This window comes from Nyctibius grandis, chromosome 24 (genome assembly GCF_013368605.1).
Source record: "Nyctibius grandis isolate bNycGra1 chromosome 24, bNycGra1.pri, whole genome shotgun sequence".
In the NCBI taxonomy this organism is placed as follows: Eukaryota; Metazoa; Chordata; class Aves; order Nyctibiiformes; family Nyctibiidae; genus Nyctibius; species Nyctibius grandis.
In genome coordinates this window covers 2,432,728-2,445,065 of record NC_090681.1, presented here as the reverse complement: position 1 = coordinate 2,445,065, position 12,338 = coordinate 2,432,728, and the positions used below count along the sequence as shown (strand labels likewise).

At 66.7% G+C, this 12,338-nt stretch overlaps 2 protein-coding genes across 2 annotated transcripts; one reads left to right on the top strand and one right to left on the bottom strand.

Moving 5' to 3' along the window:
- The first annotated feature begins 177 nt into the window (after positions 1-177).
- TMEM54 (transmembrane protein 54) lies at positions 178-2,158 on the top strand. Its single transcript, XM_068417767.1, has 6 exons — positions 178-190; positions 778-971; positions 1,320-1,379; positions 1,503-1,691; positions 1,777-1,911; positions 2,066-2,158. The coding sequence occupies exons 1-6, from the start codon at positions 178-180 to the stop codon at positions 2,156-2,158; spliced, it is 684 nt and encodes a 227-aa protein (XP_068273868.1).
- Positions 2,159-2,953: 795 nt separating this feature from the next.
- HPCA (hippocalcin) lies at positions 2,954-4,380 on the bottom strand. Its single transcript, XM_068417768.1, has 3 exons — positions 4,003-4,380; positions 3,275-3,380; positions 2,954-3,051 (listed from the first exon to the last, which is right to left on the bottom strand). The coding sequence occupies exons 1-3, from the start codon at positions 4,378-4,380 to the stop codon at positions 2,954-2,956; spliced, it is 582 nt and encodes a 193-aa protein (XP_068273869.1).
- Positions 4,381-12,338: the final 7,958 nt, after the last annotated feature.

Here is a 12,338-nt window from a genome sequence, read left to right as displayed (position 1 = left end):
CGGGAGTAGCACTGGGGTGCAGCAGGCGAGTGGCTCCGGTGGCCTGGTGCTGGTCCTGGTCCCGGTCCCAGCCCCGTGGGGACCCCCATGGATCTGGCTGCCAACCCAGGGGCCGAGGGCAGGACAGGCCCTGGGGGCATCGAGGGGCTCTGATGGCCTGATCCTGACCTGGTGGAGATGTGTCGAGTGGGTGAGTCTGGGTCTGGTGTGGTGGTTGAGACAGGAGGGTGCCCTAGACCTGCTGCAGGGGAAACTGAGGCAGGGAGGGAGGGGAGCTGAGGGGCTCGGACGGGGCCAGGGATGGAGCCCCTGGGTGATGGCGGGTGCATGAGAAGGGCAGCCCTGGGATGGATCCTGATGGGGGAACAGCCCTGCTGCTGCTCTGGTCACTCCTCAAAGCGCCGGGTGCTGAAACCCAGCGCTGGAGCCGTCGTTCACGGGCAGCTGCTCTCCCCAGAGCTTCCTCGTCTCTCTGGGGAGCCCCGTCCCTTCGCAGCCCCATCAGGGACGCCCATCTCCGTGGCTGCTGGCCCTGCACCACCCGGGTCCCAGAAGAGCCGGCTGGAGCAGTGGTTTGCATACCTGGGCTGCCGGCGGCTGCCACCACGTCACCTCCTGCCTCGTCCCCCCCGTCACCGTGGGGCACGTCCCCCGGGGCTGTCCCCAAGTGCCCGTGCCTGTGCTGAGCGTGGTGCAAGGGCGGGAGGGATGGCTCGGTGCTGGCCACCCCACACTGTGCAGCCTCCTCGCCCTGCCCTCCTCTCCCCTCTGTCTCAGGCCACCTTGATGCTGGCAGCCACCAAAGGGTCCTCATGAAAACGGGCCTCATCCTCCTCATCATCGGGCACCTCAACTTCATCATCGGTGCTTTTGTCCACGGCACCATCCTCCGCTTCGTGGTCGACCCCCGGGACGCCATCTCCCTGCAGTACACCATCGCCAACGCCGCCTCCGTCACCGCCGCACTGCTGGTACCATGGGGTGGAGGGTAGGGGGGCACGGGGGGATATGGGGGTGTGGGGTGGATGAGGTGTGTGCAGGGTGGGCAGGAGGTGGGATGCAGGAGGATGCTGGGTGGATGCAGGGTGGGCAGGAGGTGGGATGCAGGAGGATGTGGGGTGGACACTGCTACATCTCCCCTTCCCTGCTCTAGATCAGCCTTTCTAGCACAAAACCAGGGGGGTTTAAATGCCCAGGGACTTGTTACAGGGTGGAGGCTGGGGCAGATGCCCCCCACGATACCACAGGGGGGACGATGCCAACAGGGAAAGGGGCCCGATGTCCCTGGGCCTCGCTGACCTCCCTGCTCTTCCTCGCAGGCCATCTCCTGTGGCATGGCTGCCCTCATGCTGTCCCGCTACCTCGCCCCCGCCGCCCTCGTAAGCACCCCCAGCCCTGCAGCCCAGCACCCAGCAGGCTGCGGCCATCCCACTCGGGGACCGTCCCCGGGGAGGGAGCCCGGCCCCGGCTCCCCGCGCTGCCTCTCCTCTCCGCTCCCGCAGGGATGGGGGGTTCTGGCCCTGAGCGCCAGCAGCAGCCTGGCCTGCCTCGCCTGCCTGCTGGGGCTGGCCGTCTCCATCGGGCTGACGCTGGGCAGCCAGGGCCGGGTGCTCCTGGCCCCCTGCGCCATCGCCGACGTCGCCCTTGCCCCGGTCTCCCGCGAGTGCCCCTTTGATCCCACCCGCGTCTACGTGAGTTCCCAGGGGGCTGGGGATGCCTGCACTGGGGATGGGGGGATCTGATGCCCCGTGTCCCCGATGCCCCGTGTCCCCACAGAGCTCCACGCTGTCCCTCTGGGCCATCTCCCTCCTGCTCGACTCAATGGAGATCGTCTTCGGCGTCCGCTGCCTCCTGCTCACCCTCGATCTCCTCCGCCTCGGCCGCTGCTGCCGCAGGGCGCACCGGAGGAAGGTGACTCCTGGTCCCCGGGCTCAGCACCGACCCGCTCCCGTGCAGGGCTGGGACGGACCCATGTGGGCTCGAGGGCTCTGGGACAGGGGTAGGACTGGCCGACTCAAAGCTCTCGGCGTTGGGTCCCGCTCTCAGCAGTCTCTCTGGCTTGCAGGTCTCCTTGCAGGCAGCCCCTGCGGAGAGCCCCGGCCCCGGGCAGTGCCTGGGCTTGCTGAGGCTGGACAGCGTGGAGAGTGCCCGGCTCTGAGCAGAGCCCGAGGGCTGACCCCGTGGATGTGCCCCAGCCACCCCTGCCCTGTCCCAGCACCTGCACAGCCCCGCAACGGGACCCGGCTGCCCCCCAGCCTGGCTACCGGGCGGACATGTCCCATGGAAGCCACCAGCCAAGACATGTGAGCCCATCCCCATGGCCTTGGGTCGCCTGGGGCTGCAGCGAGAGAGGCGACCAGGCTGGATCTGGACCCTGTGGGGAGGAACTTTCCCCTCAGCATCGATGGTCCCTTTCCCACCGCTGACTGCACTGACACAAACTTTATTCTGCAGGTATTAAAAGACAAGAAGCGTGTCCCCTCCCCGCGGCCCGGGCCCGTGGGGCTGTGGGGAAGGGGCTGGCCCGGCCCCGTGGCCATGTGTGCATGCGTGGAGGGTGCTGGGGGGCCCCCGAGCCACTGGGTCTTTGTCCCCTGGGCCGTGTCCCTGTGCCCATCACCGCTGGAGATGCAGCGGTGGCTTCGCTGCCAGCCTTTCCCACGGGGCTGGGTCGTCCCCTTGCTCCGAGCCCCCGGTGCTGGGGGGGACCGTCCTCACTCGGGGCAGACCCTGCCTCCATCCTTCCCCCCATTGAGCCAGGGCAGGAGCCCCTCGGCGATGGGGACCGTCCCCCCCAGGCTCCCCCTTGCCCCAGCCCCGGCCGGACTCCAGCTCTCTCCCCACGAGGGGCCGTGGGGACACAGTGGTGGGGACCACGGGGGCCGGGCAGGGGACAGCAGCAGTGTTGGGGGGTGGTGTGGGGCCATGGGGGGGCTGTGGGGGTCCGCGGGGCTCAGAGCTGCACGGCGCCGCTGGGGTCACACTGCAGCAGGCGCACGATGGACGGGTCGCTCTTGGCACCTTTGATGAACTCCTCCAGCGAGAGCTTGCCTGCGGGGGGGGGACACGGCTCAGCCCGGCGCCCACTGCCACGGACACCCACCCACCCGGGATGAGCCCCCCCTGGGGCTGCGGGAGCACCCTGAGCCCCTCCGGCTGCCGGGGCTCCCCCCAGCCGTGAGCCATTTAATCAGCGCGCGTGCGGCTCCGTCTAAGACCCCCGGATTTAGCCATGAGACCTTCCCCTTAATCCCCTCCATCTCCTCTCATTTACCGTCGTTATTAGTATCCATCTGTCGGAAGATTTTTTCCGTTCTTTTCTCCGGAGTCGATTCATCTTCGGGCATGTTCATCACAGAGGAGACCATTTTGTAGATGGCCTGGGAGAGGGAGATGATGGGGATGAGGGTGGGTGCGAGGTGGGTGCCTGCCGTCGCCCACCCGAGGCTGGGGACAGAGCTCTGGGCTTCACTGGCGTTGAAGACCCTCCCCACACGATCGGGCTATGGGAGCTTTAGCTCCCAGCACAGCCCTGAGGAAACAACCCGGCTGCTGCTCCTGCAGAGAGGAGATGCCCACCGAGATGTCACCGCAGTGGCCTCGTGAGTCACCTGCCAATGACGCCGGGCTGAGGTCTGGGCAAGGAGAGCAGCTCCTGTCCATGCCCACATCCACGGGGACGGCTGCATGCGCCCAGCCCTCCCCAGGAGCGCTGTGAGTGGGGCCAGCGGGCAAAGCCCCGGGATGGGGTGACAAAGGGATGTCCCCAGGGCAGGGAAGGACCAGGGGATGCCCCAGGGTAGAGCGATCCCTGCAGCTGCAGAGCTCAGCGAGCGGCTCTGCAAACAGCACCAAGGCTCCGTCCCAGGCGCTGTCAAGGGGGTAACGCAGGGTGCGTGTCCCCAACCCATCCACGTCCTGGGAGGGGACAGCCACCGTCACACCAGGGTGACACACAGGACCACACGCTGGGAGCCGCAGCGGGGTGAGGGAGCCCAGTACCTGCACGATCTCCAGCATCTCCTCCCGGCTGATGTAGCCGTTGCCGTCCAGGTCGTACATGCTGAAGGCCCACATGAGCTTCTGCTCCAGCTTCCCGCGGGAGGTGACGCTCAGGGCGATGATGAACTCTCGGAAGTCGATGGTGCCGTCGCCGTTGGTGTCGAAGGTGCGGAAGACGTGCTCGGCGAACTTGGAGGCGTCGCCGTAGGGGAAGAAGTTGGCGTAGATCTTCTTGAACTCCTCCACGTTGAGGATGCCGGAGGGACAGTCCTTCAGGAAGCCCTTGTACCAGCCCTGCAGCTCCAGGTCGGAGAACTCGGTGTTTTCCCGCAGGTCTTGGAGCATCTCGGGGCGCAGTTTGCTGTTCTGCTTCCCCATGGCGCTGGGACGCGCCGGGGGGACGAGGGCTGCAGTGGGGCAGGCGCCTGGCCCGGCTCGGGGGGGTCCCGGTGTGCTACAGGAGGGCAGAGGGACGGGGCAGCGCTCCCTGGCAGCCCCCGGACACCCGGGCAGACGCGGATGCCGATGTGGCCCCCTCCATCCCCGCTGTCCTCTCTGAGCCGTCGGGGCCAGCCCCAGGGACCACCCAGCACCAGGCAGCGCCAGCCCCCTCGCGTTTGCGTAATAAGCCCTTATAGCTCATTTGCATAATATATAGGGGATATATAGGTGGCACCAGGAGGGCAGAGCAGCCTGGAGCTGGGGAAGGGACCAGCTCCAGCCCCGGCAGGACACTGGCTGGGGCTCTGGGTCCAGCCCAGCTTTGGGGCTGGCCGGATCTGGGTCAGCTCCCTCCGAGGGAGGGTTATTTTCAGCTCCTTTACTGCCTCTGTTAATATTTGATGCCTCTGGCGGGCACTGGAGCCCCTGGGAGGGCCGGGGGCTGCAGATCTGTGCTCAGGGCCCCCTCCCTGCTTCAGGGTACCCACATCCCCAGGGCACCCAGCACACCCCATCCCGCTGGGGTCACCCCCGAGGAGCGCAGAGGGGCCGGGAGGAGGCCAGGGTGGGTGCCCAGCATCTGGCCACACACCCCACGTCCCCATGCCGGGGGCTCTGGGGGGACTTTGAGCCACTGCCCTCAGCCCAGGCTGTGTTGTGACCCCTCTGTGGGGAGAGGATGGGCTCGGGGGGCTTCATGGGTGCATGGGGGGCTTCGGTGCCTGGAGCACCCGCTGTCTTACCCAAAGTAGGGAGGGGCCCCAGCATCCCCCAAACCTCCCGTCCTTTGGGATCACGGGGCAAACAGGGCTCCCCAGGAGGAGCAGCCCAGTAGGGCTGGACCCCCCCCCCAGTTACAGGGGGCTGGGACCCCACAGTGTCTCTCCATCACCTCCCCCCACGGCTCCATCCCCACTCCAGCATCCCGAGGAAGATCTGCGTGTCCCCACCCCACCCAGGGGTCCCAACCGGGGCCCCCCAGGGCTGGCACGACCCCCAGCCTGGCTGCCCGGGGGGGCTGTGCCCCCTCCCCACTGCCCAGGGCAGCTCCCGACGCTGGGAGAGGATCCCGCGGGGGGCTCAGCGCCGCGAGAGGGGTTTGCAGGGACCCCCCAAGGCAGGCATCCCCGGCAGGGTGGATGGGCACCCCCAGGGAAGGTGGTCCCGGGACGGGGGGGGGGTCCAGGGGATCCCCTCCAAACCGGGCACCCCCGGAGAGAGGGGGGTTGTCGGGGACACACCCAGGGAAAGGTCCCCCCGGGGGGGTGGGTTACAGGACACCCTCGGAGGGATGTAGCGGGGCGGGCAGGGGGGTACAGGGCACCCCCGGCGAAGGCGCGGTGGGGCGGGGGGGGCTCGGCAGCCACCGGCGGGGAGCGACGTGCCCGGGGGCTGGCTCCGTGCCGGTGCCCCGGTCCCTCCGGTCTCCCGATGCCCCCCGATCCCCCCTCCCGGGGTCCCTCCATCCCCGCTGCCTCCTACCTGCCCGGGGACGAGCCGCCGCCGTGCGCCAGCGCAGCCCGGGAGCGCCCGCCGCAGCGCCGGGCTGCGGGGGGGCACCGGGGGCACCGGCGGCTCCGGCAGCAGCCCCCGGCATCCCCCTCCCACCCACCGCGGGGCCCCACTCACCAAACCCCCCACCCGGGACATTGCCCCACGCTGCTCCCTGCCGTGGGGCTGGGGGTGCAGCCCCCGGCCCCCCACAACCGGGGTCTGGGGCGAGGGGGGAGACCCCGATTGTACTGGCAAGGGCTGGGGTGGCTCTGGGGGCACTGGGAGGTCTGGGGGTACAGGAAGGTACTGGGAGCACTGAGACATCTTGGGGCACTGGGGACACTGGGAACACTGGGGGCACTGGGGGTACTGGGAGCACTGGGGGCACTGGGGGCTCTGGGGGCACTGGGGGGCACTGGAGGGCACTGGGACATCTTGGGGCACTGGGAGCACTGGGAGCACTGGCATCAGTGAGGGGCACTAGGAGCACTGGAAGCACTAGGACATCTTGGGGCACTGGGGGCTCTGGGGGCACTGGGGGCTCTGGGGGCACTGGGAGCATGCCAGCACTGCTGCGTTGGCACAGCACACATGGGAGCTGGGGTCTCAAGCTGCCTCCCCCCCGCACTGCAACGTGCCCCTCGTTGGGTCTTCAAGGGCTCTGTTATAGATGTCACTTGTCCCTTCTGTTGGGTCCCATCCTGCCCCCGGCTGCTGCGGGGTGGGGAAGCACAAGGGGGTGTAAACACCAGGACGGGGGCCAGGGACAGAGCGAGCTGGGGGCTGCAGGACCCCCCCATGCATGCCACAGGGATGCCCAGTTCCTTGGCACAGGCTTAGCCATCACCGCTGCCCTAAGAAGGTGCCAAGCCTGGTGTTTTGGGGCTGGAAGGGGACACTTTGGGTTGAGTGTCCCCAGCACAGAGCTGGGGACCGCTGCGGTGCAGCATCACAGCATCCCCAGTGCTCCCAGCACTGGAGCAAAGCAGCTTTTGGCGCTGGGAAAAGGCTCGGGCGCAGACAGATGCTGGCTGTAAGGAGGTGCCGCTCCCGGCCGGTTTTCCTGCGTTCCTGCACCAGCTCCGTCCGTTTGCGAAGCCCGGGATTGTCTGGTGGCACCGCGGGGAGCAGATGGCAGGGGCAGATGGGAGGAAGAGCCACTCTCCTCTGAATTACACAAATAAACACTCATAAAGTGATTAAACCCACAGCCCCAGCGCCAGGCTGGGGGGAACGGGGAAGGGGCTGCGGAGCGGGGAGGATGGCGTGAGAGAGCCAGGATGGGGCTAATTCACCCCCAAATCTGCTGGGCACCGAGTTCAGTGAGGCTGAGGGGCTGCAGGTGCCCGTCGAGGGAGACCTGGCACCTCCAGCCCTGAAACACCAACCTGGAGCAGGGCAGGAGACAGGGATGGGACCTGTTAAAGCCACCAACATCCAGGGGTGTGTTTGGCAACACCGATGGGCAGCGCTTGCCCGAACCGCTGCCAGGCTGGTGCGGGGACCCAGCCCACGGTGCTGGCCCGTGAGGACCACGAGGACCTCGCTGCACCGTAGGAACAAGCAGTTATAAATAATAAAGGCAATATTGGTCTGTCATTGGGGTTTTTTTCCCCTTTTTCAATAGCCTCGTGGTGGTACCGTGTCCCTGCCTGCTTCTGGAGGACTCTGGAGGACCAGAGACAAGATCCTTCCTGCCCATCACCTTCGAACTGGTGATGAGAGCTGCTGCGGCGATGTCCCCCCCATCCCATGCAGGAGAGATGTTTGGGGACTGGAACTGGGGTGAGCAGAAAGGTGAGGAAAAGGGAGAGGTTTGTGCCCTGGGGGGGGGCCGGAGCCGGGCAGCCGATGCCCCCGCACGCAGCGGTGCTGGGAGGAAGGGCCAGGGCCCCCCGAAGGTGGGGGTGCCATCTCCCCTTCGATAATCTTCATATCTATTTTAATCCCCCTCTGCATGAGTGGCAGAGGGCACCGCTGACGCAGGCTGATTTGAAAGCATCCCATTTCCGACTCCAACCCGGCCCTAAACCCACCTAATCCCCCGCGCTGGAGGGGATTGCGGGAGGGAGAGGGAGGATAATGCGGCAGGGCCGGACGCTGCCATCAAACACTGAGTGATTTACGGGGTCCCTGGGGTGGGGGCAAATGACCCCCAGCCCACCCCCTCTGGCTCCTCATCCCCTCTACCCCAAAGCCTGGTGGGTTTTTGGCTCAAGGCCCCCTCCATTGCCCCTTGGTCCTTGCAGCGGTGCTGGGCACACCGGCTCACGCTCCCACCGGCCGGTTTGGGGGCTCAGCTGTGTCACGGGGGGAGCAGGACCATCCCCTGGGGGTGCCAGAGCCCCAGACGAGCTGGGGCAGGCAGCAGGGCTGAGCCAAGCCCTCGGCAGAGATGCTGCCAGGAGGATGCTGAAATGGCTGCGGGCACCACTGCGACGCCATCCCCACACCGGCGGGGTGTTGGCGATGCCCTGGCTGGGAGATTCCCCCTTTGCCTTCTCCTCCTTCTTCTCCTTCCTCCTCCTCCTCGCAGGGATTTCTGCAGGAATTTCCCGCGTTGTCATAGCAGCCGTGAGGCCCCGGAGGCTTCACTGCAGCAGGGCAGGGTGGGATGGGGCTGTGGGGGGGACCCTGTGCCCTGCCCAGCGAGGGGACACACACGCTAAGCGTGTCCCCATGCCCTGGCACAGAGGGCAGCTGTGTCCCTGGGGTGCACGGCTCCGCACACACGCGTGCACGCAGGGCAGCGTGTGTTGGTGTCAGCCCTGGCCGCTGTCCCCAAGCTGGTGGGGCTCGGTGGTGCTTGGGGTGCCCGGGGCTTGGCACACCGTGGTGGGACACTCAGGGCCTTTGGTGATTTGGGCTCCAGCATCGGCCCCCTCAGCCTCGCTGGAGCGTCCTCATGTGTGGAGGAGCCCAGGTATGGCTGGGGCAGCTGTGGGTGCCCCAGGACCGTGCCCTAAGGAGGGTCAGTGCCCAGCAGACAAACAGGCACCATCCCCACAGCCTGGTGATGTACTGGGACGAGCTGGGAGGGGAGAGGGCAAAGCAAGAGGGGCTCAGCCCCTGTATCAGCAAACCCAACCAGGGTCTCCCTGATGCCCTGCAGAGCCGTCCCCATGGGCCTGCGCTGGCCCCAGAGCTTGTCCCCATCCCCACGCCGTGCGTGGCCCCGCGGAGGACGAGGGGAAGGTAAGCGGCGCGGCAGCGGGGGCGCGGGGCAGGGGCTGCAGGACTAGCCGAGGATTAAGAGCAAATGCCCAGATAATGAGGATCTTTGGTAAAAAGCCCATTTGTATAATTTAAATCTCTAATAGGCTTCCTGGAACACAAAGCCCTTTGTGATGCCCGATCTCATCTGGCTCAGGAGCCGCTCGCTCGCTAAATCTTGACTTAGCGCAGCGGGGATGCGGGAACGTTTCATAACGGAGTGGCTCCATCCCACGTCCCCATGTCCCCACGTCCCCATGTCCCTGCGATGCCCACGCTGCTGCCCTGAAATTCACCTTGCCCGGGCAGCCAAGGTCAAGGCTCCTGAGGACACGTGTCCTGGTCCCCATGGGGCACACGTGTGTTGGCACCTGGACATGTGTGTTCAGCAGTGCCGTGACATGGAGCTGGGACATGTTTCGGGGCAGTTGAGGCACAAGTGGGTCCCCAGCTGTGGGAGGCGGCTGCGGCAGAGCTGAGGGGAGGAAGGTGTGTGGTGGGCATCTTGGTGCCCGGTTTTCTGTGCCACCTTCCCTGGGAGTGGCTGCAGAAGTGCAAATCCCCAGGGGTTTCCCTACCGCGGAGGCAGTTTGTCACCATGTCCGGGGTGTCACCGGGCTCCCCGAGCCGCACTGGGGATGGCCCATGGCCAGGATCTGCTCCAGCTCGTCCTGCCCGGGGGTTTGGGGCTGTTGGATGTGCCCAGGGCTGGTTGGGGGGCTCAGCTTGTCCCCACTGTGTCCCACCACAGTGCCCGAGGGCTGTGGAGGTGACACTGCCATCCCAGGGAGGTCACAGCCCCGTTGAGGTGGGTGCGGGTGAGACCGGGGGCTCTGGCGCTGGGACGAGGGGGAGCACGGCCAGAGGGGTCCGGACCCAGCCTTGGCCTTGTCCCCCGGCCCTCCCCAAGGACCGGAGGGGTTAAACGCCATCGTCACTGCCACCAGTGCCACCAGTGCCACCAGTGCCACGCGCGAGCCCCGGGCTCCCTCTCGTGGCATCTCGCCCCATCTCATGGGGTGACCGAGGAGCCACGGGGACCCGGGGGGACAGCGGCAGCCGGGACAGCGGGTCGGGGGGGCCTGGGCGGGGGGCTACGAGCCGGGGGGGGCTCCGAGTCGGGGGGGGCTCCGAGCCGGGGGGGCTCCATTGCTCCCCCCCCGCCGGCCCCCAGCCCCTGGGCAGGACCCCGCGGGACGCTCCTGGGCGCAGGGCAGGGATGGGGACGGGGGGGTCCCTTCCTGGGGGGCCCGGCGGGATGGGGGGTCCCGGCTGCGTCCCCCCCCCAGCTCAGCGCCGGTGTCGGCAGGTGGCAGCAGCGGCCTTCGGCAGCGTCGGGCTGCGGGCGGCCCCCCCCGGTACCCCGGTACCCCAGTACCCGGCACCCCGGGGTGACCGAGCTGCTCCTGGGGCACAGCTGCGGCTCTGGGGCCAGGGCTGTGTCAGGGTCACCTGGGGAGCATCAGCACAGGGGCCTCTGGACCTGCCAACATCCCTCTGTCCATCCATCATCCCCTGGGGACCCCAGGGCTGGGGCTGTCCCTCTTCGGGGACATCTGGAGCATCTCTGCACACCACATCCATTTCCCTCATGGGCTGCAGGGGAAGCAGCCTGGGCCAAAAAGGGCCCCTCGCGATGGCCTTAACCCCACAGCGCTGATTTAGGGACAGTTTTCCCTGTCACGGGGACACAGTCTTGGTGCTCAGCTCCTGCCGGAGCCTGGCCCAGCATGTGTAGGGTGAGGTGGGACAGGACAGGGGCTGGGCACAAGGAGGGGGACGGCTGGTGGCCTCCCAGGTGTCCGTCTGGTGATGCAAGAGGGAAGAGGAGCGACTGGCCAGCCTAAGTGCGTAATTAGAGCTGTGACTTAATTGGCACATCGGGGACACACGATGGGCGCTGCGTGAATTGAATAGTGATGTGCTGGTAGGGGCTGGGGAGGCGGAGGAGGCTCTGCACTGTACAGGGGGGCAACGGGAGCCCAGAGGGGACCAGGGGGGGCCAGGACACCCCAAAAGGCCTTGCCCGGTGGTGGGAAAGGAGTGGGGACAGGGGAGGGACGAGCGCAGCGTGGGCTGCCCCGTGTGCCTGGGGGCAGCCAGGACCTGAGCCCCCGGAGGGGACCTCAGCGCGGTGGTGACGTCCCGGGGAATCTGCTGAGGATGGCAGATGTCACGGGGCTGGAAAAGCACAAAGGTTTCCCCTTTATTTGGAAATAGGGAAAGGAAAAACCAGGCAATTACGGTGTTAACTGTGTTCAGCCTCTGGAAAAATACCAGAACACATCAAAAACCATCTTGTAGGAGCCTGGGAGGTAGCAGGGTGATGAGGACCAAGCCTCTCATGTCTGCCAGGAGCAACTGGGGCAAAACACGGGCCATCCCCTGTGCTGGGGCTCAGCCCTGGCACAGGACGGGGTCCAGTCCAGGTGGCACCTTCCTGGGGCCAGCCAGAGAATCCGGCTGCAGGGAGTTACGGGTTTTGTGTGACAGTCCCTCCATCTCGTGGCTGCCAGGGGATTTGGGGCTCCCTGTACGGAGGCAGGGAACCGCCGCTGCCGGCAGTGTGGAGGCACAGCCTGCTGGGAACTCAGCTTTGCGATTCAGCCGGTGGCTGGAGCTGGTTCAGCTGCATCTGCCCCGAAGCCAAGGGCTCGTGGCCCCGCTCTGGGTGCACAGCCCATGGAGGGGGCAACAGCAGGAGCCCGGCACACAACGCAGCCTCCTGCCCCGCCCCGTGCTCCGGCAAGGGAAGGTCCAGGGGAAGCAGGAGCCCGGCTTGTGGCCACCCCTGCATGGCTGTGCCCAAATCCTGGCTCCTTCAGCTGAGCTCACCCACCCCAGCCACATGCGGCTGGATTTGGAGCGGGCACTGAGCTCAGCGCAGGCTGAGCCCCCACCACTAGCCCGGGGCTCCCACTCCTGCACCTTCTCCATCACTGAAGTGATGAAATTTTAATCTGCTGCTGGGCAGGAGATGAAAGGGAAGGACCAGAGGCGCTTCCCTGGGAAGCAGCTGAGTGCCCCGGCACTGCGATGAGGTACGGGCACAGCCAGACACCACGCTGGGAATTGGCATCATCTCAGGCTGAGGACAGAGAGTGGTGGAATGGCACAGGGCAGGATTTGGCAGGACACGGTTGTCTCCTGGCTCTGGCAGAGGCTTTTTGGGGCTCTCTTGGGCGATG